The sequence below is a fragment of the Gorilla gorilla genome, chromosome 11 (assembly GCF_029281585.2).
Source record: "Gorilla gorilla gorilla isolate KB3781 chromosome 11, NHGRI_mGorGor1-v2.1_pri, whole genome shotgun sequence".
Classification (NCBI taxonomy): domain Eukaryota; kingdom Metazoa; phylum Chordata; class Mammalia; order Primates; family Hominidae; genus Gorilla; species Gorilla gorilla.
Window position 1 is genome coordinate 46,922,770 of NC_073235.2, and position 17,231 is coordinate 46,940,000.

At 36.7% G+C, this 17,231-nt stretch overlaps 1 protein-coding gene across 6 annotated transcripts in view; it reads right to left on the minus strand.

The window, feature by feature from the left end:
• The window catches only part of ZEB2 (zinc finger E-box binding homeobox 2), a 132,295-nt gene that overhangs the window by 31,007 nt on the left and 84,057 nt on the right, over positions 1 to 17,231 (minus strand). For 3 of the 6 annotated variants that reach the window (XM_004032622.4, XM_019022309.4, XM_019022308.2), the window contains exons 3-4: positions 10,757 to 11,011; positions 5,781 to 5,852 (exon numbers count right to left, since the gene is read on the minus strand). In XM_004032622.4, coding sequence (XP_004032670.1) covers positions 5,781 to 5,852; positions 10,757 to 11,011 — 327 coding nt within the window. The remainder of the gene's footprint in view (positions 1 to 5,780; positions 5,853 to 10,756; positions 11,012 to 17,231) is intronic. The other 3 variants (XM_004032623.4, XM_019022312.4, XM_063694829.1) reach the window with 1 other exon arrangement.

Sequence of the window (17,231 nt, forward strand, 5' to 3'; positions counted from 1 at the left end):
GTTAAAAAATAAATAAATAAAAATGACATGCCATTTAATCCCTACAGCGAGGCCTTGTACATAAGGAATCATGATTTCCACTTTACCGATGTAGAAATGAAGGCTTATCAATTACACACTCAAGTTAATGTAACTAGTAATTGGTAGAGATAAAATTCAAGTGCAGGTAATTGGTCTCTAGAATCTGGAGCCTCCCAAAACAATTGCCTCTCATATGTGAAATAATTTATGTATTATTCTTAGAACACTGGAAACAAGTTTGACTATAGTTAGAGTCTATACAGTTAGTTCTTAGACAAGAAATTTATTGTGTTGTGTAAGATTAAGAACTGATGCCTAAATTGGCCTCGCCCAGTTTCTGGATGTAAGGTACCTCTTCCCCCTCTTAGCAAAGGAAGCGCAGATGCAGGTGGTTATTAATAGCCCTTTATAACTACAGGTACTAGATTGTCTGAGTAAATATAACTTTCACACATTCAAAGAGTAAAACATCAGGGCCCTATTTGGATTATTGATATGCACGTGGAACTGCATTAATGCTAATGATCACCATGCACCTAAGATAGCTCCTTGTTACTACTAGCACGTAGGCAAACTCATGTGTATAATGCTTCCAAGTTTTTCCATTTCTCTACTGTTCTTAGAAAATAGTTCATTCACACACTCTTAAAAATTTTACCTAATAATTTCATTTTGAATTTAAATCCTATTAATATCTGAAAGTTGTAAGGCTCTTTGTTAGAAGATATTCTTTATCTTACATGTGAAAGCATTACAATTTTGTTCCTTTTTTAAAAAAATTAAAACTGGTGAACTTATGCAATGTGGAAAGTTATTAATATAAATCCAGGTTTGCACTGTTTTATGTGTTATAGATCAATTTTGCCATTCAGTTAATCTAACTTTGTTGTTAAAAAAAAAATGTAGTGATACTCTAGGCTATTCTTCTTTGCCTTTAACAAGGCAAAATCCTTCAGGGACTTATATCCTAGTTTCACTCTCTGAAGATACTTAGTCTCCTCCACAGAGAATGTTTTCCCCTACTGTGGCTTCCTTTATCAGAATCCATTTCTTCTCCACCAAACATCCATTCATTGATTCATTCATTCATTTCACCAGTTGTAATATCTTCCATGTGTGCTCCCTGCTATAACTGGGCTTGTCGAGGCAAATGGAATAGTCCTTTCCTTAGGGCAAACATTTTTTTAGTCACTTACTAATATCAACATATACATTCTGATTATTACTATTTTTGAGATAGGGTCTTGCTCTGTCACCCAGGCTGGAGTGCAGTGGATTATGGCTCACTGTAGCCTCCAACTCCCGGACTGAAGCCATCCTCCAGCCTCGACCTCCTGAGTAGCTGAGATTATGGGCCAGACCACCACAACTGGCTTCATTATTTATTTAATTACCTCAGTAATTATTTATTTAATTACTGGCTAGAGAACAAGGTCAGCCAATGAGGTAGATACCAGGATGATCCACCCTCATTTTTCAGCTGAAGAAACCTCTTGTCTTCATGAAATTGACTACATGAAATAAGGGCAAACAATATAAGGAGGGACGATGAAACATGCTGAAGTTAGCCATATACACCTTAGGATTGTGGGATTTCAGAACCCCACAAGGGTTCTGAAGAGATTGCTGTCGTTTGGGGTGTTCAAAGATGACCACATTAAGGAAATGGGATGTGACCTGGACTTGAAGAACAGAAGGATGGGGAGAATTTGGATGCCTGGAAGAAAGGAGCTGGGGGATTAGGGTCTGAAGGGATAGCATGGGCAGAGATTCAGAGGTTGGTATAAATGTGGTTCTTTTTTGTTATCACCAAGGGATTTGGTCTGACAAGAATGGAGCGCCGTTGGTATACAATGGATGGCACTTATTATCGGACTGAAGAATGTCCTGTAGGTGCTAAGGGGCAATTCAGGATTCTAAGAAGGGAATTTGGACATTGAGGAAACTGTTATAGGAAAGATGTGGGCTGACTAAATAGAGGAGGACATGAGGGACAGAGAACAGTCAAATATAACTAAGGCTTTCAAGTTTGGATGACTGGAATAATGGAGAGATGAAAATGTCTGGTTGGTTACTTCAGGCCAGGGCTCAAAAATATGTTAACCTAAAAATACAAAAGGGAAGTCCAAGTGCTGTTTGTCTCCCATTCACTCGCTCATTTCTTCAGACACACTTTGTGATGGAGACCATTCCAGGATCCATGGCGATAAAGCAGCCCAAACCCCACAGGTTCATTGGAGGAAGACATTCTAGTGTGGGATGGCTAGAGAAGAAATTCAGCCAATAGCAGAAGCTTGATGAGCAGGACTTGGGAGCAGAGGAAGATAGCCTTTTAGATGCAATTTCAACCAGAAAAGATGTATTATTTCTAAAACCACATGTATTTAGCATCCAAAGAGATGTCAGGGAGAAGAAGTGGTAAACTTGTAGCTAGGAAGAAAGATATGTACTTATTCTCTAAAAGGGCAGAGTTGTAAGCTGAAGATCACTAGTAAATTTCTAATTAACTAAGTCCAGTGTATTTGCTTAGCTTCCTTTCAAGGGTAGTTATTTGAAGCTTTTAACTGAGTTCTCACCTTTACAAAATTCTCTTTCTTTGCTTCTGAATGTTTAATTTTTTTCTCTTGTGTCATAATCTTTTTTTTTTTTTTCAAAAGAAAATCTTTGTTGATTTTCCTCCCCACCCACCAGGAGCCCTGGCGTCAACTTTCTACTTGCTTCAACAAATACACTCAGTTGTAAATCTCATAGTCCTGTATGATCTTGAACATGATCTGAGTATATTTGCATAACTCTCAAATCTCTATCTCCAGCCCTGACTTCTTGGGTTTCAATTCTTCATTTCCAAAGGACATTCCTATATTCCCATATCTATATATCTTTTATATGAAAATACTTGTGTCTAAAGGCTGGTTCAAGATCTTCTCAAAATTAGATCCTTCTTCTGTAAATCTAGAAATAGCAAGTACTGCTATATGCTAAACATGCAGATCTGTAATTTTGAAGCCATTTTGCCTCCATCATTCAGAGAATCAATTGTTTGTTAAGAAGTCATGTTGCTAATTTCATCACTGTCTCCACCTTAGGACAAGATTTTTATCACTTCACACCTGGATAACTACAGTGACTTCCAGTTGGTCTCTCAGAGTCTGGTTTTCACCCACAGAAATCATGGTAGCATAACATGACCCAGACTCTTCTGTCTGGTGCTTTATATTCTCCACCATCTGGCTTTAACTTAAATGTCCAGCTTTATTTCCCAGAAATTGCCTCCTAGGACTCTCTGATTCAGCCAAAACCCTTTACTCACTATCCTCTGAATAGATGTCACACTTTCCCTTCTTGGCTCACAGACTCCTCTTCAATTAGAAAGCCCTTCCTCACTCCTCCATGACTATTGAAAATGTATTTAGTTCGAATTCTACCTCCTTCACAAATCCATAGACTCTCTCTCACTTCTGTAATTCAAATAATTATAGGCCAGGCGCAGTGGCACATGCCTGTAATCCCGGCACTTCGGGAGGCTGAGGTGGGAGGATCACCTGAGGTCATGAGTTCAAGACCAGCCTGGCCAACATGGTGAAACCCCGTCTCTACTAGAAATACAAAAATTAGCCGGGCATGGTGGTGCATGCCTGAAATCCCAGCTACTAGGGAGGCTGAGGCAGGAGAATCGCTTGAACCTGGGAGGGAGAGGTTGCAGTGAGCCGAGATTGCACCACTGCACTCCAGCCTGGGTGACAAAGTGAGACTCTTGTCTCAAACAAAACAAAACAAATCAAAACAAAACAACAAAAAACTAAATAATTATAGCTCCTACCATTTGTTGCAGGTTTATCACATATTTTCACTTATTCTTCATCATTATTTTTTCAGGTGTATTAGTCTCATCTTCCAAATTAAATGATAACCATGTTTTAGTCTTCCTGACCCATCTTCTACCACATATGCACACAGCAGTGACTATATAGAACACACTCAATGAACACTTATTGATTTATTCATTGACTGAATACATATGAACTACAAGGTACAGCAGGTATTATGAGAAAAAAGGGGTTTTTAAAGCCTGGTGAAAAGCCATTCAAGATTGATTTTTAAACCTTCTGAATAGAAGCAATTTTTATTAACCTCACTTTAAACTCTAGGTGTATACAACAGCTAGTAAATTGTTACTTTGTGGGGTAAATTTTCTTTTGTGACACTTTAAGTGCTTATAAGGGTAATCAAAATCAGCTTTTATTTATGCTGGAGGCTGAAATTTAACATTTATCTTTAAAAAGGAACTTGAAGCCATTTTTGATCCCATGAGTTGGGACATTATAGAAAGTATCTAATTCATGATATCGCTTTATTTTTGTTTTAATATGAAGTTATTTTATCTTGTTTCTATTTTTACATGGTGATAATACCCATGCAACATAAAATATTAAAACTAGAAGTATTCTTATCAAGAAACTAGTTTAATCTATTCGTTTTGCAGTTGTGGGAACTGAGTTCCAAAGAGGAAAACTGACTTGCCCAAGGTTACAGTCTAGTCACTGTCAGGGCTGTGTGTAAAAATTAGGCTTCTTGGTGCTCGATTCTATACTTTTTCTAGAATCATATATTGTACAGTTTTATTTTTATACCTTAAATTGACATTATTCGAATGAATAGAATGACAATAGGTTTTTATTATTTCTCTTATTTTATACCCAGGAAAGTGAATTCATGCTTTTAAGTAATTAATAAGCACATTTTAAACAGAAACACAACATGAGCAGTCTATTATGATGTGTATCAACATAAGGGTGATGTAAAATCATCTTAGTTTTTAACATTTCATAAAACTTCAAGTTTTTTTTTCATGGATGAGTTGAGTGGAAGTAGTTACGTGTTTTTTTTCCGTTTTATTTTGGAAGATAATTTTATAGTGGACACTATGCTAATATTTGTGATGGTAGTGTAGAGGACTGTTTGCAACACCCCTCCCCTCCACAAAATAAATAGTCTCATCTAGGAAAAGAGAGATGGAACATGTAAATTTGTGTTGGTGATGTAAGAATGTGAGAGAAGATGCCATTCAGTGTTTGGGAAAAAACATGGAATATCACAGTTGTCCTGAAACTCCATTCTATTGCAGTAGCAGAGTAAAACAAAACACCACTCAGTATCTTCCCACTGTAATTTTTTAGCTTCATTAAAAATAAGTAAACTTGTCAATTCTTCTCTAAAACTTCCTGGAAAAAATTATTTAAAAGGGCTCAAGGATGCAGAGAATTACAAGTAAAGAAAGGATTAAAAGGAACTGAGATGATTAATTCTTGAGAGAAATGTTTGTGGAAATTTGTCTTTCTGAAAAAAACATTTTACAGTCTAAATTACACCATATCATTTGAATTCTCAACGACTGATATCAAGTGGTGGCTAGCAGAGGTATATCATATCCTAATTTTAAAATAATTTTTTGCAGTCTTTTAAAATAAAAGTTACCACTAGAAATTCACCCAACTCATGTACTGAAAGGATCCATTCATAGAGTTCAGTATTCTTGAGCGTCACAGGTAAATTAGGGGTGTGAGAATGAAAGATGTATTTGCTTAGTAAAATACCAAAATGTAGGAAATTTTGATTTGAAACAAAACCAGAGACCTGTAAAGTTGACTACTTGTTAAGTCATGGAGATACAAATGGATGTGTCACTGTTTCCTTCCCTGCCTCACTAAACCCACATGACACAGGACAAATGTGATCTGAGCGTGGCCAACATAACTCACCTGTACCATTGTTAATTGCGGTCTGGATCGTGGCTTCTGGCCCCATAGTGTCATAGTCTTCCTTCATTTCTTCTGTGGGGGAAAATTATCTTTAGCATTTGAGAATTGTAGAAAGGCTTACTATACTAAGCATGCCAAGCACAGGAACAAGGGAGATTCTTTTAAAGGAAACAGAGAAAAGGCTTGTTGTAGACCTCTAAACAATAGCTTTGTTCAGGCAATTGAATGAATCCAATAGTGCTAGCTGCACAAGAACTTATTTACTTTAAGCATTACTGCAAGCTGTGAAAAACAGAAGTGCTTATTTGGAGCAAACGAAGGGCTTTTCTTCTGGTGGCAGTTCTAGTGACAAATGGGGGAAAGATATTATTTTTTCAATAAGAGTCAAAAGCAACTAAGTATTTGTACTCATGAAGAGGCATGCTGGCTGCTATGCCTCTGGAAACTCTGGATGCTTAGTGGCAAGTCAGAATTTCACATTTTGTTTTCATGCTTTTCTTTCCCCTTGGGGTGGCTATAATGGTGCTAATCTATGCAAGCATACTTTTTGAAAACCTGATTCTACATATCAAAACTTGGAATGCCCAGTTTGTACAACAAATATCCCAGAGGTAACAACAATACCTGTTTCACTGCTTGATACAAACTTCTAAAACATACCTGCCTTATTCCTATCCCAACTACTCCATAAATGTCTTCTCCTCATTATCATTTATGCCCCTGTAGGTAATCATAATCATTTTCTGGGGAAACATATATAACAACAGCTCAGTGTTCTGATGAAGGTGAATATATATAATGTTGAAGTTAAAAATTCATAAACAATTAAAGGTCATTGTCAAAAATTGCAATATTTTAAAATAAGGGAGAATTTGAAAAATAGGGGCACTCTCAAATTTTCTGCCTACCAGATTGTAGAGGACGTAGGAGGACAGAGCAGGATAGCTGATAGTTAAAAATCTCTTAAGTAAATTAAACGTGAAGTTTAAAAATTTTTATTTTTTACTATGACAATACTAATGAGACCAAATATGCTCCAGGATGAATATCTCTCTGTGATAATCATTTTACTTAAAACAAGGGAAACTTTGTAAATAGGACTCTACGAATTTCCAAATCTGTCCTGGTCATTCTTTGCTTATCATATTCTAATCTACTTTCATGAAAGAACAGGTTCTAGAAAATGTTACAGCAAAAATAAAATAAAATATATTTTACAAGCAGTGCAGCAAATCTCTTTATGGAATCAGAACTGAAAAATCATGATCCTCTTAAGGTAAAATACACAGATATACCTGGATGCTAATTTAATCTCACTCCTCATAATAATCAGATAATTTGAATGATATTTGTTTAAGCTGTACAACCACTTAAATTCATTCCTGAGCAAGGAATTTTCCTTTATTTAAAAAATATTTTCAGAGAGACATTTTGCATTAAACATTTAGAAGTTTAATATATAGCAATATTGTATTGTCAATTGTAATCATTGATCATTTGAAAGTCTCCCTCATCTGATATTTTTATCAGTCTCTGCAAGGAATCACATTAAGGTATTTCTGAGAAGTTCAGGGCTAGATATAAATATAGCTTTTGTGTCTTTCTTCCTTGCTCATCTCATGTGATTTCGGGTAGCCAAGAGTCACAAGAATCATAAGTTTTCCATCTGAGAGCACATCAAGTCACTGAGGGGAAAACAGTTAACAGCATTTTTTTTTTTTTGCATAATAGTGGTAATGTTCAAGATTTCTGCTGCACTTCCTTCCTCATTGTCATTTTCTTATGAAAAAGTAAAGAGAAGTTACAGTAGTTGGTTGCTTCCCAAATTAATAAATGCTGGGTATACAAATGTGTAGTCAGCACATTGTGTAAATTGCATTTTGTAGTATTATTTAGTTATAACCCTTTTTATCCAAAGACTGTGCAACTGAGATCTTTCAGAGACATTGGATGAGATGGTGTCACTTTTACCTAGAAAGTACTTTGCTTTGATTCACTGATCATCAATCTTTTTCTTTTTTGAATATCAAGCTCAATGTATGAAAATGAAACACTACTAACCCTTTTCAGGTATGTATTTGAAATGTTATGTATATGCCTATTTAATTAGGTTTCAAGTGAATCCATATTCAGAAGGACATAATGATACACAGTTTAGGAATATTGCCTCCGAATTAAAGGCAATCTGGCTGTCTTTCTGCCTTATGTCTAACCTTAAACATTCTCTAAGACACCTCTGACTCAGCATACTGTGTCTAAAACCACATAGTATATTTATTTTTAAAACACTTGTAAAAGTTTGCGCCTTCCAGTCACCCCTGGGATGAAGGTTTGTAAAAATAAAGAGCACTTTCTTCCTTAAGATGAAGAATCCTTGAATAAGCAGAAAGAGGCCAAGATGCAGGTGATTTATTTAAGTCTGTGTCAATGATAATGATGTCATGGTTTCCAGCACACTGTGTCCACCCCATTGTGGGACGAAAGAATGTCAAGGACAATTCCAAACACAAAACTTTGATTGTGCTGGAACCGGAAAGGCACAGTAAGAACTCCACTGCGCTCTTCAGTTCAAAACCTGCATCCTGCAGACAAACTCCAGAAAGCATGGGAGAAAGAGCAAAGGAGAGAGGGCTTATCTCAGAGTAAAGCTATGTGCTGAGGTATGACTGTAGACAGCCAGGCACCGGGGATAAAACACTACTAAATAAAACTGCACCAGAATTAGAGTTATTGTCTATATTGTGTGTTTTGAACAATAAATAAGAAAAATATTTTATCAGAAGAAAAATGTGTTATCTCAGAGTCAGGATAAACAATGAGTAGCTTTTTAAGACCAATTTCTTTTCATTAGACATCAAGGCACCACATCAGAGCACTTTTAGAACAATAAAAAAAAAGAACAATAAATCATTAGTAATCATTAGAACTAGACAGGTAATAGCCGGGTAAGTTTCTTGGTCCAAATAGCCAAATGAGATTAGGGATTTACATTTTATTTAATTATTGTGACTCCAGAATGCTGGTTTATTTACCATAAAGGTAAGAGCAAAGAACAGCCTGTTCACTTGTATCACAGGCACCATTAACTACAGGTGATAACAGGGTCTGCAATGCATTCATATGGATTACTGTATATTAAAACGTTTAGAATTATGATCCATGACCAACACAAAAAGCTGCCACAATCACAAACTACTACAGCTTGACATTGCTGTTTGGCTGTTTTTCAACTATTGATCTTAAATTTTTTTAATTAAACTTTTTTTAAAGAAGTTTGGGGCTGTACATTTGTTACATTGTTATTAATTATTCCTCTAAGGGTGGAAATTCTAGTAATTGGTCCTTACCCTTGATTTCTAGATATTAAAATTTAAAGCATCAGAACATTCATTCTTATAGCCCTGCATATCTAGTTCATTAACAAATATGAATAGCTAACACCAGCTCATTTAAATAGTATGTCTTACATGAGTTCTCGCCACACTCTGTTTCTGTCACACTGCTCCCAAGAATCATTGGCTCTTATTATACATGTAAATGGCTATCATAAAAATAAAAATTTCATTTAAGATTGTTAATGACTTCTGCAGCAGTCAGACTTCCTTTAATGATCATCCTCTGCCCCTAATTAAACGTATTTATCTTTCAAGCATCTTTGGCTGAGTTCTCCCTCATAGTTGAAAATCTAAAACCTTAAGTCTTAATGGATATAACGATAAATGTTTATGTGTGGGATTGCTGAGATTCGAGAAACCTTCACCGAAAGCAAAATTGGAAACGGAAAGAGTAGAAAACTTGGCACAGTATGTTAGGAAAACGAAAAACAAATACACTGTACTCAAATTGCCATCGGTCTTTTTTCTTTTTCTTTCTTCTCACATTTAATTTTCTTTCGTAGTGGAAGTGCTTTTATTATCCTCCTTCCAGTATACCAAACAATTATTCTGCCTATGTTCGATGGTTTATAGTCTGCGACATCACAACAGCATATAGGTAGACTCCTTCCCAGCCACTTCACCTATTTATAAAAATGCTTTTGTTGCTTTTATTGTCAAAGAAAAAACAAGGTGGGGTAAACAATGATAACTCTCAGTGGGTCCTGGGGATAGAGATGAAGGTGACATGAGGTCTGAATTAGAGAGGTCATTTAAACAAATTTTCCAGGCCACTTTACCATGTAAAGATGAGCAGAGAAAGTTCACAGGAATAAGATTTCTTGTATTTTGTTAAACATTTCATACCTTAGCGATTCTCCATCATAAGTGAATTTTAGACCAAGACATTTCCCGTTTGCACAGTGTCGTCGGAAGTTTTAGTTTGAATATAATTTACCTTAGTTTTATTATAGTTGGCCTGGGGCCATTTTTACTGCCCCTTGAGAGTCCCACCAAATAGCAGGAATCATTATCAAGTACTTAGCTGATAAATAATAAGAAAGCTACCTGACCAGGTAAAAGTGTGAAATCACATTCACACTTAACAAAAGGGAATGATTAAACGATTGAATTCCAATAGGAGGTGTCAGACAGACACTGAAGCTACATTAAACTGACAGTTATTTGGTTTGAAATGCTACATAATTTCCACACAAAATATTTTTATATACATATATATATATTGTGAGTTTTTACATTTGCTTCCATTTCCTATCATGAAAGTATAGATCTTGATCATGTTACATAATTTGCACATTGTAAATGTGGTGCAAATACCTCATGTTATGTGTTGAAAGTGTGGTTCATATTTGACTTGCATCAGAACTGAAATATAATCCCTTCCTAAGATGTAACTGCCGTAATGTGATAACATTACTATCACTTCATAATCTGTCACCAGCTTTGGTATCTCTATTCTGCAAGGGCGCAATGGAAAGAAATATTTTAATTATTTGGTTGTGGGCGATCTGCTAGGTGGAACAGATTAGTTGAAGATGTGAAGATGGTACAAGAAGAGGCCAAGTGATTTTAGACACTTACCTGGACCATCTACAGAGGCTTGTAGAATCTCGTTGTGCCAGGGGTGTTCCACTCCACCCTCCCTTATTTCATCTTCCTCTTCCTCTCTTGGCAACAGAGCTTGGCTCACGTGTGGGGAGGACTCATGGTTGGGCACACTAGCTGGACTCGTCTCCTGGTCCACAGGGTTGGCAATACCGTCATCCTCAGCAATATGAAGCTTGTCTTCCTCATCTGTTTCAGAACCTGTGTCCACTACATTGTCATAGTTCACCACTGCAGAAGAAGCACAAAACACACTCTCTAAATACTCTGTTGAGAAACATCAGCCACCCCTAATTGTTTAGTTAAATGGAAAATAATTAATATTTTCATAACCGAATTACTCAACCATGTCAGGAAAATATAATTAATATCCTTCAGGTTTTAGCATTTTTATTCTTTGTGAATTATAGCTGGGTGCTCTTTCTGATTTTAAACAATTTTTTCCTAAAAACGATGGGAAATTCTAAAAAGCAACAGAAACATAGACACACAAACTATGCCTATACTGCATATGTAAAGAGACATATTGCAATATGTACTTTCGATACTCCACAAAAACTTATAAAATAGATCTACAATTGACAATTTTATTAGCTTAGTGACATGAAGTATTTACTATATAATGTTCTATAAATACAAGATGACTTCACTATATTAACTGTGGTTTTTCCCCTAGAAACAGTAGACACACACACACACACACACGTCCATCTATTTACCCAAATACACAAACACATACACAAACCTGCTCCATCTGAATTTTCACTCTTTCTTCTATGTCAACCGTCATGTGCTAAGGCCATTTATATCCTAATCTTTTAAGCAGAAAATGAGGAAAAGCCATATCTTCTGGGCCATTAATACTACTATTGAGATGTCTTCATAGTGTCATAATTACAGAAGATTTCAAAGTGACACAGGCAAGACCAACACAAATGTTAAAATAACTCACAAGAACCGGCGGGCTGCTTTTGCAGCCCTCAGTCCCAGCAATGCTCAGTAGCTTTTTTTAAAATAGACAGCCTGTAAATAAGGTCTGTGAACTCAATTGAAGGTGGCTGTTTCTGAATTAGTCAGCCCTCACAGGCTCTCGGCCTACATGCTAGTACATAAATTGTCCACTTTACCACCAGACAAGAAAGATTAGAGTAATAAACACGGGGCATTAGCTCAGCTAGAGAAACACACCAGCCGTTACACACACACAGGATTGCCAAGAACTGTTAACCCAACTCTCCAGAAACACACACAAAAAAACAAGTTAGAACCATGACATCATGGGAACAAGAGGGAGAGAGAAAGGGGGGAAAAAAGGCTGTGGAAAAAAAAAAAGCGCAAACAATTTTCAGGTTCATTTTGATTTCTCTGCGCCTAATAAAGCAATCCTCCGCTAAGTTATCAACTGAGCTATCTCAAGTGGCTCTTGCCAGCTATCGGATTATACAAAAGTGGCAGAAAAGGAGGAAAAAAATGAAAAGGATTGTGTGTCAGGTTCATAATGCTTTTGGAGAATTCTGGAAACATGTCTAGTTACAAATTTTAGTCAGTCATATCTGTTTGCTTTGACAGGTTCCCAGGGAGTAAAAAAGGAACAAAAAGAGAGAGATTTTTTTTTGTCATGTGAGGCTGGGGACAAAAAGATTACACCGTGCATATCTGCTCATAATATGATCTTTGTATAATCCGCGGGTCTGCACTTGCCTTCCGAACAACTGCACAACAGGTGCAAATTAAAATGAAAACGGCAGCGGAGCCGGGCAAACAGAATCTGCTGACCTGGTTTGAATACCAATTGACGGGGGAAACAAAACCTTTTCAAGAGGTGTGACCACAAGGGCTTAGGCAAGTTCAGGCTGGGTAATGCCCTCAGATCTACAAAAAGAGAGATATTCTAACATCTCTGCTCTAGCTGTGTGGTCCAGATATACCTTAGTACAATCAATAATGTGCTTCTTTTTTTTTTTTCCTGGTGACTGAGATTTAACTATTTCTTAGCAACAAACAGAAGATTCTTTACAAATTTTCAGAATGCTGGGGGTGGGGGGGAGTGGGAATGGGGGGGCTACAACAAAAGCTCCTAAGGCCTGGGAAGCTTTCAACCCACCTCCTAAAAACTGATCTCTGGGCACAGGAGGAATAAAGAAAGGTCCAGAAGGAGTGAATAAAATTATCTAAGGCTGGACAGGCATTAAAAGGCCTTTATCCTGGAAAAAAAAAAAAAAAACCCATGCCTTTTAAGGTCTTTTTCTGCATGGACCACAATATCCCGTGTGACACGTGAGTGTTCCTGCAGCAATACAATTGAAATATTTTCTTGTGGAAAAAAAAGAGAGATAAATGATTTATGAACAGCCCTTGAGGAGTCCCAAATATCAGAACAATCTAAACAAGCAATGAAGTCATGTCTCACCATATAGGGTCAGGAGTACAGCATCCATCACCTTCACAGGACAACAATACTTCACAACCTTTAGGGTTTGTGCTCGCAAATAGTAGTAAATACTTTTAAACTAAATAAATAACTGCTGTCAAATTCACTTACAGAGGCAGTATGCCATCTTTTCTAGCGCTGTGTTAACTAGGATATGCATTTCCATATGCCATTATGCTGGTGTGCCACTCTCCCAACCCCTTTTTAAATCCAGGTACAACAATTCATAACATAGTTTTTATATCTGAATTCAAATGAGATAATCTCATTCTGCCCTTTCTGGTTGACCATCTGACAATCAAAATTAAATGCACTGAGATGGACTTTGCACTTCCTGATCCCTACCCCATCCCCTGACTTCTAAATCCCAGGATTTTCCTTTAAAATATTCCCTCACGTCTAGTCAGTGGATTTGCCTAGTACAAGTACTGTGGAAATTTTCACCATAAAATATTCTTACTCTAGAATGGCCAATACTTGACGGGTTTAGCCCCACTTACATTATGAAATAAAAATAGGCTCATTTTCCCATTTGGACCTGTTTTGATGTTTGCCCACCATCATCACCACTGGCAGAAGAGATCTTAATAATGTAGCTTTGTCTCTGCAAAGAAGAGATTCAATTTTGTATAATAACCAACGTATACTGGCTTTAAATGAGGTTCATTGGGCAGAATATATTAGGCCAGTGTCTGTTTTTGAACTTATGATATATATCTTTTTATTCAGCATTTAAAAGCCTGGAAGTTCCCATATAATGTAGCAAAGTTCTATTCAGTCCTTACAGGTCAAATAAGCCACCCTTTGCATGAGTCTCAGCAAAATTTTAGACATGTATTGGAGCTACATGGCTGGCACAAAAACAGACGGTTACTTCAAAACCACAAAGAAGTGGGAGCCCAAAGAATTCCTTTCTGCAATTCAATAAACAAGAGGAAAGATGTACTGTTTGCTGGCTCAAAATAGACACTAATTTTACATCTGTCTCTGAGGCATAGCAAAAAGCCAACTAAAGAGCAGTAATAAATGTCCAAAAACAGCATCAGTATCCAAAACTCTCACAGTAGTCTTCAGAGGAATTAATTACAATTCTGTGTAACAGTTGCATTGGCAAAATGCACCTATAATTATATACAGGTACTGTACTGTATTACAGGGAAATTTGCCATGTGATACTATGTTTACATGATAATTGATGGATAAGATAAAACTATTTGCATATGAAGGGCATAAGAATTACTGGCATGGCTCACCATTTTATGTGGAATCATATTAAAGTTTCATTTTCTCTAAAACTGTATGTATAATATGGGGTTACCAAAGGGCATAAAGCTGATACTTAAATTTGCTTTACAGCAAATGGGCCTGGAAAGATATATCTGCATATGCATTACTAAAAGCCTATATTTAAAAGGCTTTATAGTTTATCTATAATAAGCATTATTTTCACTTCACCAGATTACATTATATTAAATCCTCTCTATTCTTCCTTCCAAGTAAACAATACTCTAAATTATATCACTATGCCAATTAATTTTACAGTCATATGCAAAACAAATAATGGTTTCTCTTCCTTGCCTATACATATAACTTTTATTTTCAGATTTTTGTGTTCTGGTGACATGTAATAGAATAGTAGCAAAATTTGACATTTTTATAACGTCCATACCTGCTGGAAAATTTCAGCATTTGCAAAAATGGCCTATCATAGCATTTAAACATTGCTGATAATTAGCTTGACATTTGAAATAGCAGAACTGTTGTTTTGAAGATGCCCTATACAATGTTACCTTACTAACCCCTTTTCCTACTTATATGCTTTCTCTACATTATTCTGTCAGTTACAGTACAAATAAGATATCAGTTGCTAATGTATTAACATACAAAAGAACTGATGTGAAGGGGCAATACTTCGTCTTCACCAGAAGCAGAAACTCTATTGATGTAAAGGAAAATTACATATGCAGCTTATAGACAGCTAATTGTTAATAAGGCAGCCAATAATGATTTCCTATAACTCTACTCAAGCGTGCCAATAAATCGTTCAATGCCATCATCAAACATTTATTAAATACCCACAATGTGGCAAATCCAGAAGATAGAAGGAAGTGCCATTCTCACCTCAGGAAGCTTACAATTTATTTGGAGAAATACAATCATAAAATTGTAGTTCCAGAAGGACACTTGAAGTCAACTCTTTGACAAAGGAGGTAATACAGGCACAGTGAGGTCAAATGACTTGTCAAAGGCCGTACAGCTAGTTGGTAGCAAAGCCGGTACCAGAAAGCATGTCTTTAGGTGTACAACAGCCAAACAAAAACATACATAATAATACAAATTCCCAGTGCAGAATGCAATCTAAGTTTAAACCCCACATGACCAGAGTAAGGGATGGAAATCCCTGGGACTTTTTGGGATTTTCATGCCACAAAAATGGAGATTGTTGCTTAATTTCAAATTGTTTTGATGATTGTTACTTTCATGGATCCCCTTAATTTGAGTTATAGAAGCCTACCAATTTGATCAATTACCAGAATCTAACAATACACCCATGTTTCCTGCAACAGTTTGGAAACAATAGAGATAAAGAGGCAGTTCACAGAATTATGAGCTTGAAGACTTGCCTTGTCCCAGAACCAATGTGTAACCAGCTGTGTGGCCTTGGCCTATCATCCAAGGAAGCTTGGTAGAAATGAGTAAAAATCATGATAATGGTTCCCTGTTTATGAGGTTGTCATAGGAGCCTACAAAGTTGTACGTGCAATGGCACTGTGTGATGTATAAAACAGTAACATGGAAACGCAAGGTGATGTAACTGGTATAATCACTGAAATACCATTGTTTCAGTGTCTGTTGTCTTTTCTCTGGTGCTGCAATGTGTGGTGGCTAAGAGGAAAAAGGAAGATTTGAACTTGTGCCAGCCACAATTTTTGTGTTGGCCCTTCATTTAGAAATTTATTTGCAAATGCTTCCTCAAGTAGGAAGGCCATGATGAGAGAGATCATGCCTAATCCTTCTGCTTAGACGTGACACAGACATGTAACCTCATTTTAAAAATGTCTCTGCTGGTAATATGACTTCAAATTTAAAATAAGTCCTTTTGGCCAGGTATGGTGGCTCACACCTGTAATCCCAACACTTTGGGAGGCCAAGCAGGGAGAATTTCTTGAGGTCAGGAGTTTGTGATCAGCCTGGGCAAGACCCCATCTCTACAAGAAATAAAAAATCAGTCAGGTATGGAGTTGCATGCCAATAGTCCCAGTCACTCAGGAGGCTGAGGTAGGAGGATTGTTTGAGTGTGGGAGGTCGAGGCTGTAGTGAGCTATGATCACACCACTGCACTCCAGCCTGGGCAACAGAATGAGACCCTGTCTTTAAAAAAAAAAAAAAAAGTGTTTTGGAATTTTATGAATCATTTGGTTTCCTAAATCTCTTATGCTTACATGCTTAGAGATCATTTATGTTTGACCCAGTGGATTAAAGGCCTTGTGGGCCTGCTTTCTTAGAACGTCTTTACATGTGGCAAGTGTCGGGAAGACCTTCTGAGACTTTTCTCCTGAACCTTAGCCTTTATTCCTCCTTGTCTTCCCCACAAATTTCAATTTCCAAGTATGTGCTACTGAGGAGAGGATGCAGCTATTTTTCAATAATTTTTGGCCAGTGACTCTTGCCCATCCGGGGGGATTTATCATTGATTTTTTTTTTTTTTTAAATCACAGTTACCTTGTTACCTCCATGCTTGGGTGGGTAAAGATCATAGGACTAAATGCAAGGTTCAATTTCTTATTTAATAATGGAGGCCTAGTGACAAATACGTATTACAAGGCAAAGACAAACTCAAACAGCGATTTTCTTCTGAATTTGAACATCTATCACTGAAATGCATGAATCTTGATTTCTCCATTTAAAAATGGGAATAACTTTATTACTTGGGGATGCAAGATGAATGAATTAATGCCAGTTAGAAGGGACCATGCCACTTTGAAATATTCAGATGGAATGTGCTATCCAATACAAAAT